This window comes from Pavona decussata, unplaced genomic scaffold, assembly GCF_977016875.1.
Source record: "Pavona decussata unplaced genomic scaffold, jaPavDecu1.1 SCAFFOLD_34, whole genome shotgun sequence".
Taxonomy (NCBI): Eukaryota; Metazoa; Cnidaria; class Anthozoa; order Scleractinia; family Agariciidae; genus Pavona; species Pavona decussata.
Window position 1 is genome coordinate 1,631,104 of NW_028145457.1, and position 17,378 is coordinate 1,648,481.

Consider the following 17,378-nt stretch of genomic DNA (forward strand, 5'->3'; position numbering starts at 1 on the left):
TAGGTTTAACATGCTTCGTTTGCCACAAAGCAGAGCTATTCAAGGGTCTTGCATTTAGAACTGAATGGCACTGTTAATTTCTTCCACTGTATCCTCGCGGGAAAGAGTTGATTCTTGGATATGACGCACAGTAGATCACCACTGATGCAAGGAGGATTGTAAAATCCAGTCAAAGTTGCAATTGAAATGGAAGCCACGACGAGGGTCACCAAATCTCACGATGAAGTTACTTGAACTTGAACTTTGAGCTTTGAACGTTTCGACTGCTTACTGCTAGTCTTCTTCAGGCGATGAGGTCTACTGTTACGTGGCACCATTTATTTCACGAAGGTTGGCTGTGATTGGTGCATTTCGATCCTCCATTGTTTCGGCGAGAGATTGTTCCCTCAGCGGTCAGCTGCTTTACCGTTCTTCTGTTGGTTTTTGTTGTTGTTGTTTTTTGTTTTTTATCGTGGACATCAACGATTCAGGAATTTTAATTCCATTATCCCTGCTGAAGTTATTAGGGTGAAGTCTTATATGAATAGCTTCCTTGACCCTTCGTGTATATACCACGGCAGTGAGGGCGGTCTCGATCAATAAACTTAACCTCATCCCAGTTTGGGTAGTGGCCGATTTCGTGAGGGTGTTCAAAAACGGAGGAGGTCTGGGTACGGGCGAGTCGTATATCCCTGTCGTGCTCTTTGATTCTCTTCTTGTTTCCCTGATGGCTTCTCCCTGATGTAGACTTCCCCGCACTCTCAGGGAATCCTGTAGACCACACCATCTTATTTAGTCGTATCGACGATGTCCTTTGGTCAGAGTAGAGAAACATGCAAGGGAATGAGATTGGCAAAAATGGAGAGCGAAGGGGAGAAAAAAGTCATCACTCAGCGAAATCCTCTTTTATTGACGCAGTAAGTATTAATCAGAATGCATATGTGCAAAACACTTGGGAATAGGTTATTGGCTAGGCAGAGACTGAGGTAACAGGAATCTTCGTAGGTCTTCTTTATTCTCAAGAAGCTGTTTCTTCTGTGCATCTATAGGTGGATTGCATAGCCGCCATGTTGGTGGTAAAAACAAAAGAAAATTTGCTCACGTAGCTTGCTTAAGAATGGAAGTTAACTCCCAGAGGAGAAAAATCTTATTGTTCCGTACCACCAACATGGCCGCAGTTATGTCACATGCAATCAACCTATTCGACAACTACTCTACATCAATTCTACAAGTGTTATATCACTCAAATCACACCTTACTTTATGGTGTACTGTAAACATGTTTACGACTGTAATTGAACCAAGGCCAGAAGGTCCCTACCAGAGATAAGAATTGGTTTTTACCAAAGTACACCTACAGGGAAGAAGAACACAACTGTTCTAAGGAAACAGACAAAAAGGTGTTTTGCCTTGATTTCAACCTTCGAGGAGGCCCAATCCAAGGTTAAATGAAGTAGCCAAACCTGTCCGCAGCACAACTGTTAACTGTCTTGAAACAACGGGAAAATGTCAAATGATCTGGAAATATCTGTCAAAACTAACGAAAGGAAATAAGAAATCTATTCTAAAATTAAAGTCGAAAAAAAACCCCTTTCATTCGCTTCACAACAATTGGTTTTGAACGCAATGAAGCGCATACATAATACATACATGTGCGGAAATTTTCCCCAATATTTCAACATCCAGTTTCCGAAAACATTTCAGGGGTCTGTCCTCTTTGATGAATTTTTTATCCAAATCGCTTATTGATTCTTTGCGTTAAACGGAAAGTTCAGTAAAAACCAGTAATAACTGTGTTTGCAAGGGCCACTGCGACAAAATAAAAGTATCGTATCCTGTAGGGAAGGATCTAATCAGCAAAAAAATTGTAAAGCAAATAGTCTAAAAAAAGAGCAAGGCTGTTTTCATGGTCAGGGAAGTATATTTTCCAATATTTCGAAAGGCACGGCCTTTCTTCTTCAGGGTATGTTTGAGACTGACCCTGTGGTAAGATACGTTACAAGGTTAAACAGTTACAATAGATACCTGAATAATTTAGACTAAAGTCACGTAAACAAAAACGTTACAATTTGAAATTTGAAAATACCGAGAGACAACTGGTAAATAGGTATAAGCAAAATAGCTAACGTTACAACGAGGAAGACGAAAACAAAATACGTCACAATGAGTTTATTACATAACTTAGGAGGATGAAAGACGGGAAAAAATGTTCATGTCTCATCTCTCCTATTAAGACCTAATAGGAGAGATGAGACATGAATATTTGTAGTGCATGTAGTACTGTAGTTAAGTATCTGTAGTACGTGTAACAGCTGTAGTATGTGTAACAGCTGTAGTACGTGTAACAGCTTTGGTAGCTGTAGTAACTGTGGTAGATGTAGTACGTATAGTAGCTGTAGTAGCCGTTGCACGTGTAGTAGCTGTAATAACTGTACTACAATAATAGCCCGCGTATAAGAACCTGAATTTTTCAATTTAGCCTAAATAGGTTCTTATATAAATGGTACTTAAAGCAAATTTAGGCTACCAAGATTCTTAAAATAGGTTCTTATATTTTCATATGAATTTCATCTGAATATACTATATATATTATAAATATCATCTCATAATACAGTATAAAGGCAAACACAATAGACATACAACATGGTAATTAAGCTTGAAAGAAAAAAAAATTATGTCAAGTTACTTTTAAATAGATGATGATCTTAATTCAGCAGTTTCTACCTATACACTTTCACAGCAACCCCACTGATAAGAACCTAACTTAAAATTTTAGCCTAAATAGGTTCTTATGTGGCGGGGGCTTAAAATGAAAATTTTAGCCTAACAGGTTCTCAAAACCCAGGTTCTTATACGCGGGCTATTACTGTACTACGTGTAGCAATATTTGAAAAGTAATGCAAGAACGTAGTGCATCGGGCCATTTTCATTAACCAATCTCACTGGAGAACGGGATCTATTTTACCAGACGTTTTCTCCGAAGACAAAATATCTGGTAAAAGATTACATTTAGATGTCAGTTCCAATTCTAGTTAGAGACGAGGAGTCGCACTACCAATTTTTAAATATAAGCGTATTAAATTAGACACTTCAAGACGTCTTCTGTTTAAAATTATAGTTTTTCATTCAGTTACTTCGAATAAATAAATAAAAGCACCGGTCCCATTGTATCTCTCAGTTAAATCAAATGTTATGACTGTTAGTGCGAACATTAGCGACAAGCGATGCAGTCGTGAGACAAGCTGGATGAACTGAAGACGGATTTAACAGGTCCACATGTTCTGTTTTGAAATGGTATTTACCGGCCGTCTGCATGTATCCGTTCTCGTTTGAAAACGCAAACGTTTCGTTAGCTTTTGCACGCCGTCCACACCTATTCGATAAAAACGGCTACAGGAGAAAACGATGACCCGTGAATTAACTTAATTAGTTAACTATACTAATCAAGTTAAGCTTATTGGGTGAATATAATCGCGCTTATTTGCACCTATACATTAGTAATTTCAGATTAAGTGAAAATTAGCCCCTTTTTAGATTTTTTTTTTTTTTTTTTTTGGAAAAAAGAAGACAGCTGTCACAATTGAAAGATAACGTTTCGGAGGAATACATAGTGAATAATTTAAAAGTCCATCAACACCATTTTTAGGTTTCGTGCACCCCACACTCCATTTACATTAATAGTCAAAATTAAACACAGAGTTCCCTTCAATAAAAACAATTTGATATCTCTAATCCAATCAAGACTTGAGATAAACAGAGCAAAAAACTTTTGATGTCGCCTTATTGCTTTCTTCTCTCAAATATCTCCTAATATTCATCCACCCAGTCCAATTATCTCCATAGAAACTCTCTAAAAATCAGGCGTGTTGGAAATAATCGAAAAGAGACAAACAACTCAGAGAAAGTTAAAAGATATACTTTATTGTGCTCAAAATGAAATTAATCTAGAATGCCGGGATACCTTCCCTGCTTATACAATCGAACTTGGTTTAAATTTGCGGCGGTACCGTTCCGATCAAATAAAAAAAAATGCAAATAAAAAGATAAAAATATATAAAGATATTTGACATAAATACCAAACGCAAAGTTCCTTAAACCAGCTATACATTGATTATTTTTAAAGAATTTTATTTCACCGCCGACGCAGTAAGACAATATTCTTACCCTATCTGAATTTATGTGGGTGTGTTTAGCATGAAAAGAAAAAAAATCCCTGTGGTTACCCAAACACCGATAACAGTTATCCAATCACAACTCACAACGGACAAGTTTTAGCACATTCGCTTGAAACAAATTTTCCTTACTCTCGCCGATGTAAATATAGATTTTAATCTAGAATATTTTTCGCTGTTATTGATACTTAAGAGACAACAGTACTTTAAAATTTATGTTGAAAGAAAGTTTTAGTCCCTACTCGTCCGGCTCTATTCCCCACATCCTGTAAAAATCATACTCTTTGGCGATCTGAATCGAAGAGAATACCACCCCACAGACACATCCCACCAGGCCAAACACAGCTATACATAAATCAAATAATATATGATACCACGGCATGGTAGAATAATGAAGCTTAATGTGGAAAAGACAAGGATAAATAAGCACTAAAATAGTGCCAGTAAAGCTGCCGACAAAGGCCATTAACAAGCCGAAATGTGGCACAAAAATTGCTACTAGTGTTGACAGCAAAATGAATACAAATCTAAAAACTAACTTGGGCATAGAATTTTTGTTACAGCGTAAAGGTTCGTCCTTCAGCTCTGCGAACAAAGGAATATTGAGCTGATGTTCAAAAATATCATATAGCGTGAACATAGGAACGACATAGAACAGGAGGGCGGTCACAATAACAGCGAGGGAAAGAGAAATACGGAAAGCACCGTGTGGAACACTCAGCGTCATGATCTGCTCTGTGTGCTGACGGAAACAAAAGAACACCAGGATTCCATAGTTGAATTTGATGATGGTGACAAGCGTGTAGGTGAAATCCATGATTGCATTAAATTCTCCAGGATAGCGCATCGACTTCTCGATGATCGGGAGATAAGCCTGTGAGGAGTATGTCACCACCACGATCCCCATAGCAATGGACATCTGTTTGAACTTGAACGGTGCCAACTCGTGTGTCTTCCATTGATGGTAGTGGGCCAGTGCATACACCAACACACAGGTTGAAGTCACAAGGGCCACAATCACAGTCAGAAGGCTGATCCATGATATGTGCTTCATGGTGCGCACGCCAGCGCAAGGTAACACGGCAATGGACACGACGGCTATCCACACACTTTCAGACACGAAGCTGTCCGGGAATGTATGATGAAGCACGGTCCCACACATTATCAGAAACAGCGTGCAGTGCGAGAACTGCTCAAAAAAGTTGGTGATGTGAACCATAATGCGCCCATACCGGGGCCAAAACGCCTCTCCAAGATCAGCGTAAGTGGATTTGGAGAGATTTTCGTAAGCAGTGTCTTCTCGGAGACAGTAAATGAGAAGCTTTCCCGTGTAGTTTCCGAGAAGAGCGATGATGATTATCAGAATAACACCCCAGTAGCCGGTCAGACGTACAACATACGGCATGGCGAGAACTCCTGTGCCCATATTGGCGTTAAAAATATTGAAAAACGCTTGCGCTGAAGAAGTTTTGTTCTCTTGTTCGACTTCTTCATTTTCTTGGTCACCGTTAAATCCTTTCCCCAGCAGTGGTGAAGTTGACCTAGACTCAGTCATAGCGGAATCTTTCCCGTACTGTTTTACTGAGACAAGTTCACTGTTTTTAGCTCCCAAGTTTCATTCTGTCAGCGAATATTTCTTCGATCGCTTTAACGGTGCTTAACACGTTGGTCCACTCAGTAAACGAGACCGGTCGGCTTAAAATCATTCGAGACAAAGATTCGGGCTTAAATGACCTCTTCTTGAATAAAACGTTCTTGTATTCGCACAAATAATTTATTTGCTGGAAGTCCTTAAGGTTATTAGTGTACGAACCAATTATCTGTGCTGCAACGAATAACAGCCAATCAACAGTGACACAACAAAGCGAAAAATATCTTTTATTTCCACCTGCTTGCACGTACTGTTTCGTTTATGCAAACATTCTTAAGCGGAAAGAGGGAAACTTATTTTTTTTCATAAAACTCTCACAGTGAATGATTTTAGACTGACTCCCAACTTCACCTGGAAGCAGAAGAGTTTTGCCTAGGTTAAACCCAACGCTAAAAGCAGTTTTTGATTAAATTTCGAATATTCTTTCTACCTATTAATAATTTAAACAGGTGCTCAGCGTAGATTAAATTGGCTACTTTTGGTGTGTTAGGTAATAATTTATGAATTTTCAGTTGCAAAAGGAAGATACAGAGAATTATCAATTCACTTAGTGATAGGTGATAAGGCCGTTTATCGCTTTTGCATTCCAAAAATGTGGTACATTAAGAGACGTTGTTCTTCCATCCATACCCTTCCAGTTTTGTGCATGATCATAAACAAAGCAGTGAATTGAGGAAAAACAAAGAAATGGATCTCTTTTATTTTTTAGCGTTAATGAAGTTTTGACACTTGAATCAAATTAACAATTTCCAGCGAAATTTCGTAGATCTGGTTAAAATGAAAAGGGCTTAGAATAGGAAATCAAAAATAATAAAGCATCCTTCTGTCGTAGTGCCGCCGCTTACCCCACTGTTTACTCTTTAATCAAACCCAAATTCCTTTATCAAACTTTCTGCCTTGTGATTGGGCAATAATAATGAATATTGCTTTTTGAAAGATCGAGTCTGGGTATGTAATTGCCTTATTTTTCAAGTCCATCGGTTCAAATAAGTTGGGTTTATAGGAATCAGTTGGCTCGCCCACACAATAAAGCATCTTTAAAAAATGTCCTTTTTAATTTTTAATTAAAATTTGCCAATTCTACTCGGTTTGTCTCCAGATTCCAAAGGATAAACCATTATATAAATTTATAAGAAGAAATGGCCAAAAATATATTCTAAGTGAACAATTTGTACTTCAGAAACTGATTTATTCAAGTGACAAATTCCAAACATTCAAACCTATGTGTGGAAATTCCTCAGTTAATTAAGTAGTTTTCACACCGGCTATCCGGAAAAATCTCAGCGAATTCGGCCTGCATGGTAGGAAATATTGAAAAAAAAAGTTATTCCCGTAATGTTCAGTTTGAAATCCATGATAGTTATATGCATTTATTAATAGACGCAAAGTTACACTGGCCGACGGCAGACGGTGAAGTTTGCCGTGAACCCCTTATTTCGACTGCACTTTTCGAAGGTCGCTAATAGAAAACAGTTATAACGGATTTAGCTTAGTTAAAATACACTGAATGTACAATACGACTTCTCTCGTCATCTTAATGTTACTGTATTTAAAACAAGCAGGACTTAAAAAGAATTTGAAGTCTAAAAAAGTAACATGAATTAGGCCAGACTCACTGTAGTCGAAAACTGTACGCAAACTTAGGTAATAAACAACAGTACATGTACTCTATAACGAATTAAACTTCATCTTAAAATATATTTCCAAGGCATAAATCAAAGCTCATCAGAGGTAAATCACAATTATTGTAAAAAAACCCATCTTTTTAGGGGAATGTAACAAGTTGATCCATCGGCAGCTGGGTAATAGCGGTGCACCATGGGTAATAATAATAATAATAATAATAATAATAATAATAATAATAATAATAATAATCTTTATACAGGGAGCCCACACCACGAAAGTTTTATTCAGCGAGGCCTTGAAAGGGTAAGGAAATAATTATGGTAACCCATCGATGCGAGAAATTTTGGTTAGTTTATGACGTCACTTCTGTCCGACCATCCGTCTGTAGTCCGTACGTCCACCCCTCCACGTAAGCCAATGTGTAATGAGACACCAAACTTTACCCTGTGCTGCAACCCGCGATTTTGCAGTTGGAAGTTGTATGCCCAACTGGTTTTTTCAAAAACAAACGGAAATTTTGAAGACAGCTAATTTTTTTTTTCTCTGTTCATAAACGGAAAGTATCCTGAAACTTCTAGAATCTGATTGGCTCTGGGATTGGGCAGGATTTTCCTATCTCCGACAATGGTCACAGTAACCGGAATCTGCTGGAAAAGAGCGGTGATTTCAAAGCTTGCGCAAAACATTAATTTTATTCGCTTGTTTCTGCAAATTTTTCAAAGATCGTTGTTTAGTTTATATTTGAACTGCTTGTTATGAAATATCACAGTTTTTTTTCCATTTATTACCCCAGAATATTTTTATTTAAGAAATAAAGAAGCCTCGACTGTGCTCTGTTCTGTTGTAAAGCATGCAGGAAGCGGCTTGAGCACGGAAAAAAGTGTAGGGGAAACTCCCTACTTCTTGAACTACAAAGTCAAGTGGTTGAATTTCAACCAATCAGACATTTTTCGCCAGTGAACAAATTACTTGCAGCATGAAGTGGGGTATCTTTGAACAACTGTTTATTAAAATACAAACTGTAGGTCGGTAACAATATTCTGCCTTGAACCAAGCCTGAAGATCTAGTTCACAGGTCTGTTTTAGTTTTGCTGTGGAACCAACACTTTCAAGCAAGAACTACAGAAACTAAACAAATGATTATTAAAAAAATTTATTCAAGAGAAGGCCCCCTTTTCCTCTGCCCAATAACAAAACTCTCCAACCGCAATGACATTTATTTCGTCTTCCTGGTGGCAAGATATTTTAGATGGAACTGAAAGCGAACAAAAGATGCCCTATGCTTGAACACTTCTCTGGTTTCAAGGTCTCTTTCAATGCTGCCAACCCTAAAGAAAGAATCAATAATAAAGCCAACATTAATAAATGCAAGAAATTCAAGTTACTTTGCATAACTGCTTTCTTCCCATTATTTACAGTGTATATTTATTAGTATTTTTAAGTCTGTTGGCACAAGTAATTTCTCTTAACCCTTTAACCCCTAAGGCAAAACAACATTTTCTCCAGATCCAAGACTACAAACTCATTGTCCATGTATGATCCATTTTAAAGCTACTCATGAGTGTATTTCATAACTGATATAATTATGAATAAGAAAAGTTATGGCTTTGCAGCCTGCGTAGCAACTCGTTTCCGTTTCCTTCAAGCCAAGCGGGGTAAGCGCGCGAGGGCATTGGGCAAAAAGGAGCAAAAAAAGTAGGAGCGGGGGGAGGCACTCCTCTCCCCCGCTCCTACTTTTTTGCTCCTTTTTGCCCAATGCCCTCGCGCGCTTGCCCCGCTTGGCTTGAAGGAAACGGAAATGACTGTTACGCAGGCTATGGCTTTGAGATAAATGGCCTTAAAACATAAAAATTTAAAACTTCAAAAAAGTCCCAATCCTTGTGTATATTAGGTATACCCCTAGACTATAGCTTATTTTGCAGGTTTAACCTCTTCATTTAATCTAGGGGGAAAAGGTTGAAAAGTTATGGGGGTGGTCAACCATATCACATATGGGAGGGGGTTAATTTTTTTATCCTTTTAATGCATAGATCTTCACAAGACCATCTTGGTGTAAAATCCATTTTTGTATTATCTTTTTTCTTCATATGACAATACTAATAAAGGTATGAAATTTAAAATAAAAACAACCATGGAGAAAAAAATGAGATCCCTTGAAAACTAAGACCCTATGAAAAGCAATGATGATGTTGTGCTACATGGACCTAAGTGAAACAATTATTGGTTAGCATAAATGTAACAAGAAATCCTTATCCATATGAATAGAGAAATATTAGATTAATTTGCTTTACTCAGTTACACATGCCATTAAAGTAAGACATTTGTCCTGGATGAAAATGAAATTGAGAAAACTTTAACATGATAAAGAGGTAAAAGTGGATGTTACGACTGCAGATCACACAGGGTGACATCATCTGCTGACCAATCAACCATTCTATTTCCTCCCCCACCCATGAAAATTATTTTAAAACTGTTTCAACCACAGGCAACCCAAGCTTGTGTCACTAGAGAGCGTGTAATAATTTTAAATTACTAGTGGGTCTTCATCCCACTAGAAATTATTTATTACACTCTCTAGTGACACGAGCTTGGGCTACCTGTGTTTTAACTTGAAATTCTTGTTTGATATTTTTTTTTACCGTCATCATCTACAATTAACAGCATCGTTACAATGTATAATATTTTTCAGGTTATCTAATGAATAACAGTCCTGATCGAAAAGTTGAAAACTTTACTTATTTGGAAATTATATCTGCCATGGCAACAATACATAAATTCCAAGTATTTGCAATGCATATACCGTAAATGATCTAATAAACGCCCCCTCTCTTATGAACGCCTCCTATCTAATTAACGCTCCCCTAAGCTGACAAGTTTGTATTAAACGCCCCTCTCTAACAAACGCCCCCTGTCTAATAAACGCTCCCCTTCCCTGAAAACCACACATAAACTAGAAACAGATCAATCAATTTACTTGCGTTCTTGCTTAATTAACACCGGTGTGCGAGTTGCGTCTTGCTCAATTTCCAGTTCAAAGTGAGGAAAGCGCTCTTTAATGTTCTTGATCACTGTGCTTCGGATATCAGCAATTTTCTTTCAGCTTGTCCTAGTATTGTAGCATCCCGGAATAACAAGGACTACTTCACGTTTGACTTGATAGTCTCCTAAAGCTCTGTCATTTAGATTTTTATAATACCTTATTAAGGTTACCATGTTACAGTTATTAGAACAAACGCCTCTCTCTTTTAAATTCCTCTCATCTTTTAAACGCCCCCGTCGGACCCTTGAAATTCAATAAACACCCTCGGCGTTTATTAGATCATTTACGATACATGTAGTTTGAAAATGAGGACACATGCAGGGAATAACCTTCGTTACAAACTGTAAGTGTCTCCTCTTTTCTCTGGGAAAAATATCACAAAAATAAAATATTATAAGCGCAACCGCTCACTGACTATATATTTACGACTAGTATTACTAGTAAGGAAATTAACCCATTGTACAGTCTTCTTGATTTTCCTTTGACTTGATACAGCAGTGCAAAAGAAGACTAACAATCGTTTAATTTACAGTACCATGCAAATGTAAGTTGACAGTCCCTTGAAACTCGAACTTCGCGACTCGATCCTCGAAAGCTTCAGGTATTGAGTGCATCGAGTTTCGAGGCAGGGAAACAAAGAACTTTCTGTGTGATTAGTTTTTCACACGTCTTATCCAGGGGCACAGTTTGGTTCCTTTAATTACAGGAACCAACTCTGCGAGACAGCCAGCTGTGTTTACGTTTTTGTTGGAGTGATGTGCGCATGTGTATGCTCGAGCAGGAAAGAGTTAGCTCTCCAAGCATTTTCTTGGTTCCTTGCCGATTATAGCCGAAAGTAATGTGGGTTTTTAATCAAGGAAATGCTGTTTTAACAGTTTTGATTTGAAAGATTTAAAAGTACAATCAAGCATAATTATGAGCAGCATACTGGTCTAGGGAGCGATCACGCGTGTTTCAATTCTCGGCTTGTGAAACAGCGGCCGAAAAAGTCGCAATCTTTTAGTTTCACTTCCTTCACTGTTAAAACTGGGTTTAGTGAACAAGTAATCCAGTCATCGGTCAGAAGAAAAGAGGGTTACAATCCGATATCAGTTGATAGAAAATGAAGAAAACGTGACATTGCCTTTTGAGATGATCTCGATAATACTTATGCAAATTTGTAATGCTACGCCGAAGATGTAAACATTCGCGGCGGCTTTCAAAGTCTGCTCAGAGGCAAGCGAACAGCCATGTTGAAGCTTCCCTGGTTCCTTGCCGAATTCTACCATAAATGTTGTGCATTTTTAAATAAGGAAATGCTTTTTTTGAAGTTTTCATTTGAAAGATCCAAGAACAATCAAGTATAATCTTGCGCAGCGAAGATATTCAGTGAGATATTTCAGAAGCAATGGTGTTACATTCCACGAAATCTTGTAGTTTACACTGTAGTTTAGCTGGGTTCATTGAGTTTGAAGTTTGATTAAAAAAAAATTGGTGTAGTATATCAAAGATTTAAGCATGTGTTTTAATTCCACAACGACAACGAACGGATGTGTTTTAAAATACGTGGAAGGCAGAAACATGCCGAAACAGATTTATTGAACACTCACTGCTGATTTGATTTACTTCAACTTTTGACCAAACTAAAAAAAGTCTACATGGAGAGCCATGCGAAAATCGCTTTTGTTCTCTTTCGTTGTTTGAGGTTCAAGAAATTAATTGTTTCCTCAAAATCAGCCATCGAGATCCTCAACAAATCCTTCGAGCATCTCGATACTCGAAACTCGAGCCTCGATACTCAATTCTCGATAGCTTCGAGGATCGAGGATCGAGTTTCGAGTCGAGACTGTCAACTTACATTTGCACCGTACCGTAATATCTGCAATTTTTTTATAATTTAAGCATAACAAAGTTATATAACATATCTGGAAATAGTTAGGAATCGTTAGATGCAAAGAGAGCTTAATTAAGTATTCAAAATATCAAAAGGCTTCAAGATTGGTGCCATCATGCGATTACACAATGCACTGATTTTTCCCTAGGCCAAAAATTAATGGTGCAAAAAATGGGTAACATATTATATGCACCTGCACTTTCCCTGCCACCTGGTACAAGCTAATTCCTGTATCAACATAAAGCCCAAGAGTTGCACTTCTGACTCTACATAATAACTATTTGTACCAGGTGGGAAGACACTTGCATGGAATGTCGGTCGCTTCGCCTACAGGTTAGCTCGCCTACATGTACACATGTGAAGTTGATTCGCCTACACTTGAGGTTAACTCGCCTACACATTCGAGGTTGCTTTGAAATGAAGACTTTTGATGTTATAACATAAAGCATTAATGAAAACTAAGAGGTAAATACAGAATAACTAAATAACAGGACCGAACCTTCGCCGAACCACCGATCGATCTCAATCCAAATGGTTTTGGGTTTTGGACTGTCAGCGGCTATACCCAATTTTGATTGCGCAGTCAAACGTTTTTCACCGAGCCTCGTGGGTTGTCAGGTTGCCAATGTTCCTAAAGTATTAGAGTCCAAACTAGGGAATTTCATACCAAATTTTACAAAGGGAAGGATACCATTCAAAGAATCACTAAAGTAAATACATGTAAGACACGTCTATTCATACCCTTTATTGATATTTAAATTATGTTTGCTTAAATAAGAAACAATGAAGTTGACTTGTGACAAGGTGTGATTTTTTCTAGTGCATGCATTAAGAGATTTAATGCTTAAAACATTTGTGTAGCGTTCTTAAATGCGTTTAGTATGTGAAAAAGGATTGTGTACAAGATCTCATATGTCATGCTTCGATCTTTCATTCATACATCGAGAGAGTTAAGCTTGTAAGTGGTTTGTTTTCCAGTCTCATTTGCCACGCGCCTTGAGACATTTGTGTGTGAAATGATGAAGCGAATTACGGTCGTTTCGCCTACGGGTCGTTTCGCCTACTGTCTGTTCGCCTACGACTTGAGGTGATTCGCCTACGGGTCGTTTCGCCTACGGTCTGTATTCGCCTACGACTAAAGTCGATTCGCCTACGTCTTATAAATATGTCAGTTCGCGTACGTCGTAAAACACATCCTACACTAGTTGATTCATCTGTTTTATGCGCGATCGGCTCTTCAGTTGAGTCAATTCCCAAAGCGTAATTTTGTGTGCTAAATAAACCAACTCAATATTAACTGCCGCTTTGGAGTTAAGTTGCCTTCACACTCAAAATCAAGCCTAACGAAGCTCCAATTACACTCAGCATAAAGCGTGTTCATTTCGCGACATTTTTGTTCTAATACACTTCTTACATGCGGGGACGTTTAGGTAATCCGAGTGACACCCGCCCCTTAAACATTGTTATTCTAATATACTTATTACATGCGGGGACGTTTAGGTTATCCGAGTGACACCCGCCCCAAAAACCGAGATTAAGTTCGATGCTTATTTAAATTTGGCGATCATTAATTGAGATCATAAGTTCGTAATTACGTAAGTTCGTACGCTTCACAAGTCTACACAAAGACAGTGGCTCGCGCTTTTACAAGCCTGCACAAAGACCGTAAACTGTGATTAATTTCATTTTAATACACACCTTAATGCTCAGTTTTACAATCACACGTTTTTTTAAACTCATTTTAAGCAGAATATCATTCACACATTGACCATTCTATTCGTAGATGCCGGGTTCTGCTATAATAAAGCTTTAGCGCGTTTTGTTTTTTTATACATCAAGGATAGAATGTATCGACTTTTGTTGTTGTGTTTTCTTTTTAAGGTTCCAATGACCAAAGACTTTAATAATTCAGATTTAAAATTCAACATATGAATCGTAGGCGAACTGACATATAAGACGTAGGCGAATCAACTCTAGACGTAGGCGAACAGCCAGTAGGCGAAACGACCCGTAGGCGAAACGACCGGATTCCGATGAAGCTTATAAGGAATCGCTAGCACCCATAAGTGATCAGTCATTCACACAAGTAACGCAAGCTTTAAGGACGGTGCCTACTAATAACGAAGTATTTTTGTGCGGCTTACGACTATGCGGGAAAAGCAGATCTTAGCAAGGCCTATTGAAATCCAAAAAGAAAATTGGGGGTAATCACGCATTTTTCAGGGATAATTTAGGTGGCTTACTACAGTTTTCTGGAGTGAAAGAACGCCTTAAATCAAACTTAAGATAAACGCCAACAGGAATTTTCTTGGACATTTTTTCTAGTACAGTAAATACAAAATAGGTAATTTTGAGTCAGAAATTAAATTTGGAATGCTCAAAAAGTGTTAAATACATAAGAATGAGTCTTAGTGGGGGCCTGGAAACTACACCTTTCAGAGTTGTCTGGCTCTAAATCTAGCCATACGACCCACTTCAAAATTTCAGGATTTGGAAAGTGGGCAAAAATAAGTATTTACAGGGAAGAACACGAAATTTTGTCAGGGAGAAATTTGGCAAATGACAAAATTGGGAAATTTTGCCTTATTTGTAAATTCCTTAAAAAATTTCTGACAGATTTTCTCTAAAAAATGTTCACGTTTCCGTTTTATCGTTTTCTTTCAACAGCTAAAATTCGAACATAGGTTGTACGGCTAGATTTGGAGAAATAAAGCGAGAAAAACTAGTTTTTGCAACATACGGTGAGAAGACCATTGTGCATGCTTGTTCTGGGAAAACCCCGGGATCCAGCGCGCGTGCGCGCACGCGCTCCAACTGGTGAGTGCATGCTGTTCGTGTTCAAACATTTGGCGCAAAATCACAACTCTGCTAAGGCTTTAAGGCTGTTAAGGAACGGCAACCATTAGACAACACGTTTTTTCAGTTATCAAGCCCAAACACGATCTAGCTACTGTAAACACACTTCTGAAACCCACTGGAACAACAGGAAATTTTTCCAAGAGCCCAGGGTCTGAAATTGCGCTTTCCTGGTCGCCAATGCGACTAAAAATTTTGCACTGGCGACCAGAATTTCACAACTAGTCGCCAGCGGGCGATTAGCTATTTCATGCCACGATCATTATACAAACAATAACTTTGATTTTCAGCAAATTATTTTCAGCCAAATCGATTAAAAGTAAAATTTAAAGCCACCCGCCAATTGGTTACTTACTTTTTACCTTTCCACTGCTTTTGAAATATAAAACTGATTTTCCTGTTATTATAAATCTATCACAACGCTTCACAGCTCGAGCAGTGCGAAGCTTCGCCGCCATGTTTTGTGAACGAGAAATGCTGCACGGTTGTGGCGTGGTGTGAGCAACATGGCGATCCGTCGATCGTCTTCACAGAACGCGAAAGGAAAGATCGTTTACGCTTTTGAACATAGAGCAAAGAACCAACCGGCAGTTTTTTAATCGGGTACATTTCTTCTCCAAAAGGTAGAGACAAGAGAAGGTATAAAGTTGACTTAAAACATTTAGCAGTCTTATGAAACTGCATATATAGCCGGCATTCGATTCATTCGTCGAGGTTTTTCAGTGGTAGGTGTATAAATCGCCATTGGGGCCCCAAACGCAAACGTGTTCTCTTCGTTCTGATTCTTAAAAGAAAAATTGGCGACCAGAATTTTCCTTCTGGCAACCCAAAATTTTGGTGTGTTTCGCTGCGAAGGAAAAATTTTATTGACACTTTTTTTTTCCTGCTTTTTGGCGACCACATTTTTCCATATGGCGACTGAAAAAAAAAATTTCAGTCACCACTTGGCGCCTGCCTAAAAAAGTTAATTTCGGACCCTGCAGCCGCCATTTTGTTTTTGTGCTCGCGGGTTTCCTCAGCAAGCTCGCCTGAATTTCCTCGCACGTGATGCTTTTGCGTGCTTTGGGCAGCGCGCGCGCATATCAAAGACTCGCACAGTACAAAAACTGTAGTAAGCCACCTTAAGCAGTAATATCTCTAAAAAACGCCAAAATATAAAGCATGTATGGGATATTTTCCTAAATTGACGCTTAGTTATCTATGAAAAATGCATGGTTACCCCCAATTTTCTTTTGAGATACCAAAAGCATTTGCTAAGTTCTGCTTTCTTCGCATAGTTTTAAACCGCGCAAAAATATCCGTGTATTAGTATGCACCACCCATAGGAAACCCGAGTATCTCGCGATGCGCAGAACGTATGCGCAGAAAAAATAGTAGGCACCGTCCTTAACATGTTTACCGGGATTCGTATCCCGATTATCAACGTCTATTGAATTGAAAAGACAAAGGGTGTGATTTTTTTTTCGAGCAGAGAGTTTTAAGCTTCAAACATTCGTAAAGCCAAGCTTTTATCAATTCTTTAAGTGAACGTTTGAATAACGGTCTCATTTGCCACGCGCCTTGAGACATTTGTGGTGAAATGATGAAACTTATAAGGACTCTTCCCAATCCCCGAGCGACAGTATCAGTGGATTAATCAAACACAATTCGTTTCTTTTAAGTTTAATATCAAGATAAAGACAACTACAGTGTAAGTACATAACTTTATCGAGCTTTCGTGTAGGCGAGTTATAACTTCACGTGTAGGCGAATTAACTTCAAACGTGTAGACGAGTTAACTTTAGTGTAGGCGAATCAACCTGTAGGCGAGTTAACCTGTGGGCGAAGCAATCGGTTTCCGTAAAATGGGACAAAAACATACCTTTTTACATGGCCGATTTCTACTCGTCTCGACAACATATTGAAATCTCTGAGCCAAACATTACTGCAACGTAAAATTTTTCAGACAACACGTTCCACTTGAAATTGGCGACAAAACTGCCCTTGATCCCTCACAGAACTGGCAAAAGCAACACGTACTCGACTCTCCACCGGCAGCCATTTTGGATTGTGGACAGTTTTCAACAAAGAGCCAATAAAATTCTCGGAATCGCATCACGTGATGATTTGCACAGCGCCGCGCCTACGCAGCCCGCATGAGCTCATTAGAGCGAGGTTAGCCTTAGCCTCATTTACGTCTCAG

At 38.5% G+C, this 17,378-nt stretch overlaps 1 protein-coding gene and 1 long non-coding RNA gene across 2 annotated transcripts; both read right to left on the reverse strand.

Annotated features, from left to right (window-relative positions):
• Positions 1-3,878: 3,878 nt before the first annotated feature.
• On the reverse strand, positions 3,879-5,927 carry LOC146484402 (vesicular inhibitory amino acid transporter-like). Its single transcript, XM_085104917.1, has one exon. It carries the CDS (start codon positions 5,703-5,705, stop codon positions 4,389-4,391), a length of 1,317 nt encoding a protein of 438 aa, XP_084961043.1. The 5' UTR covers positions 5,706-5,927; the 3' UTR covers positions 3,879-4,388.
• Positions 5,928-8,409: 2,482 nt separating this feature from the next.
• Positions 8,410-17,325, reverse strand: LOC146484403 (uncharacterized). Its single transcript, XR_014863651.1, has 2 exons — positions 17,058-17,325; positions 8,410-8,755 (listed from the first exon to the last, which is right to left on the reverse strand). It is a non-coding gene; the product is annotated as an uncharacterized LOC146484403 (long non-coding RNA).
• Positions 17,326-17,378: the final 53 nt, after the last annotated feature.

Bases quoted from the DNA above. Each gene is read 5' to 3' on its own strand.
- LOC146484402 (XM_085104917.1), bottom strand. From the start codon at position 5,705: ATGACTGAGTCTAGGTCAACTTCACCACTGCTGGGGAAAGGATTTAAC.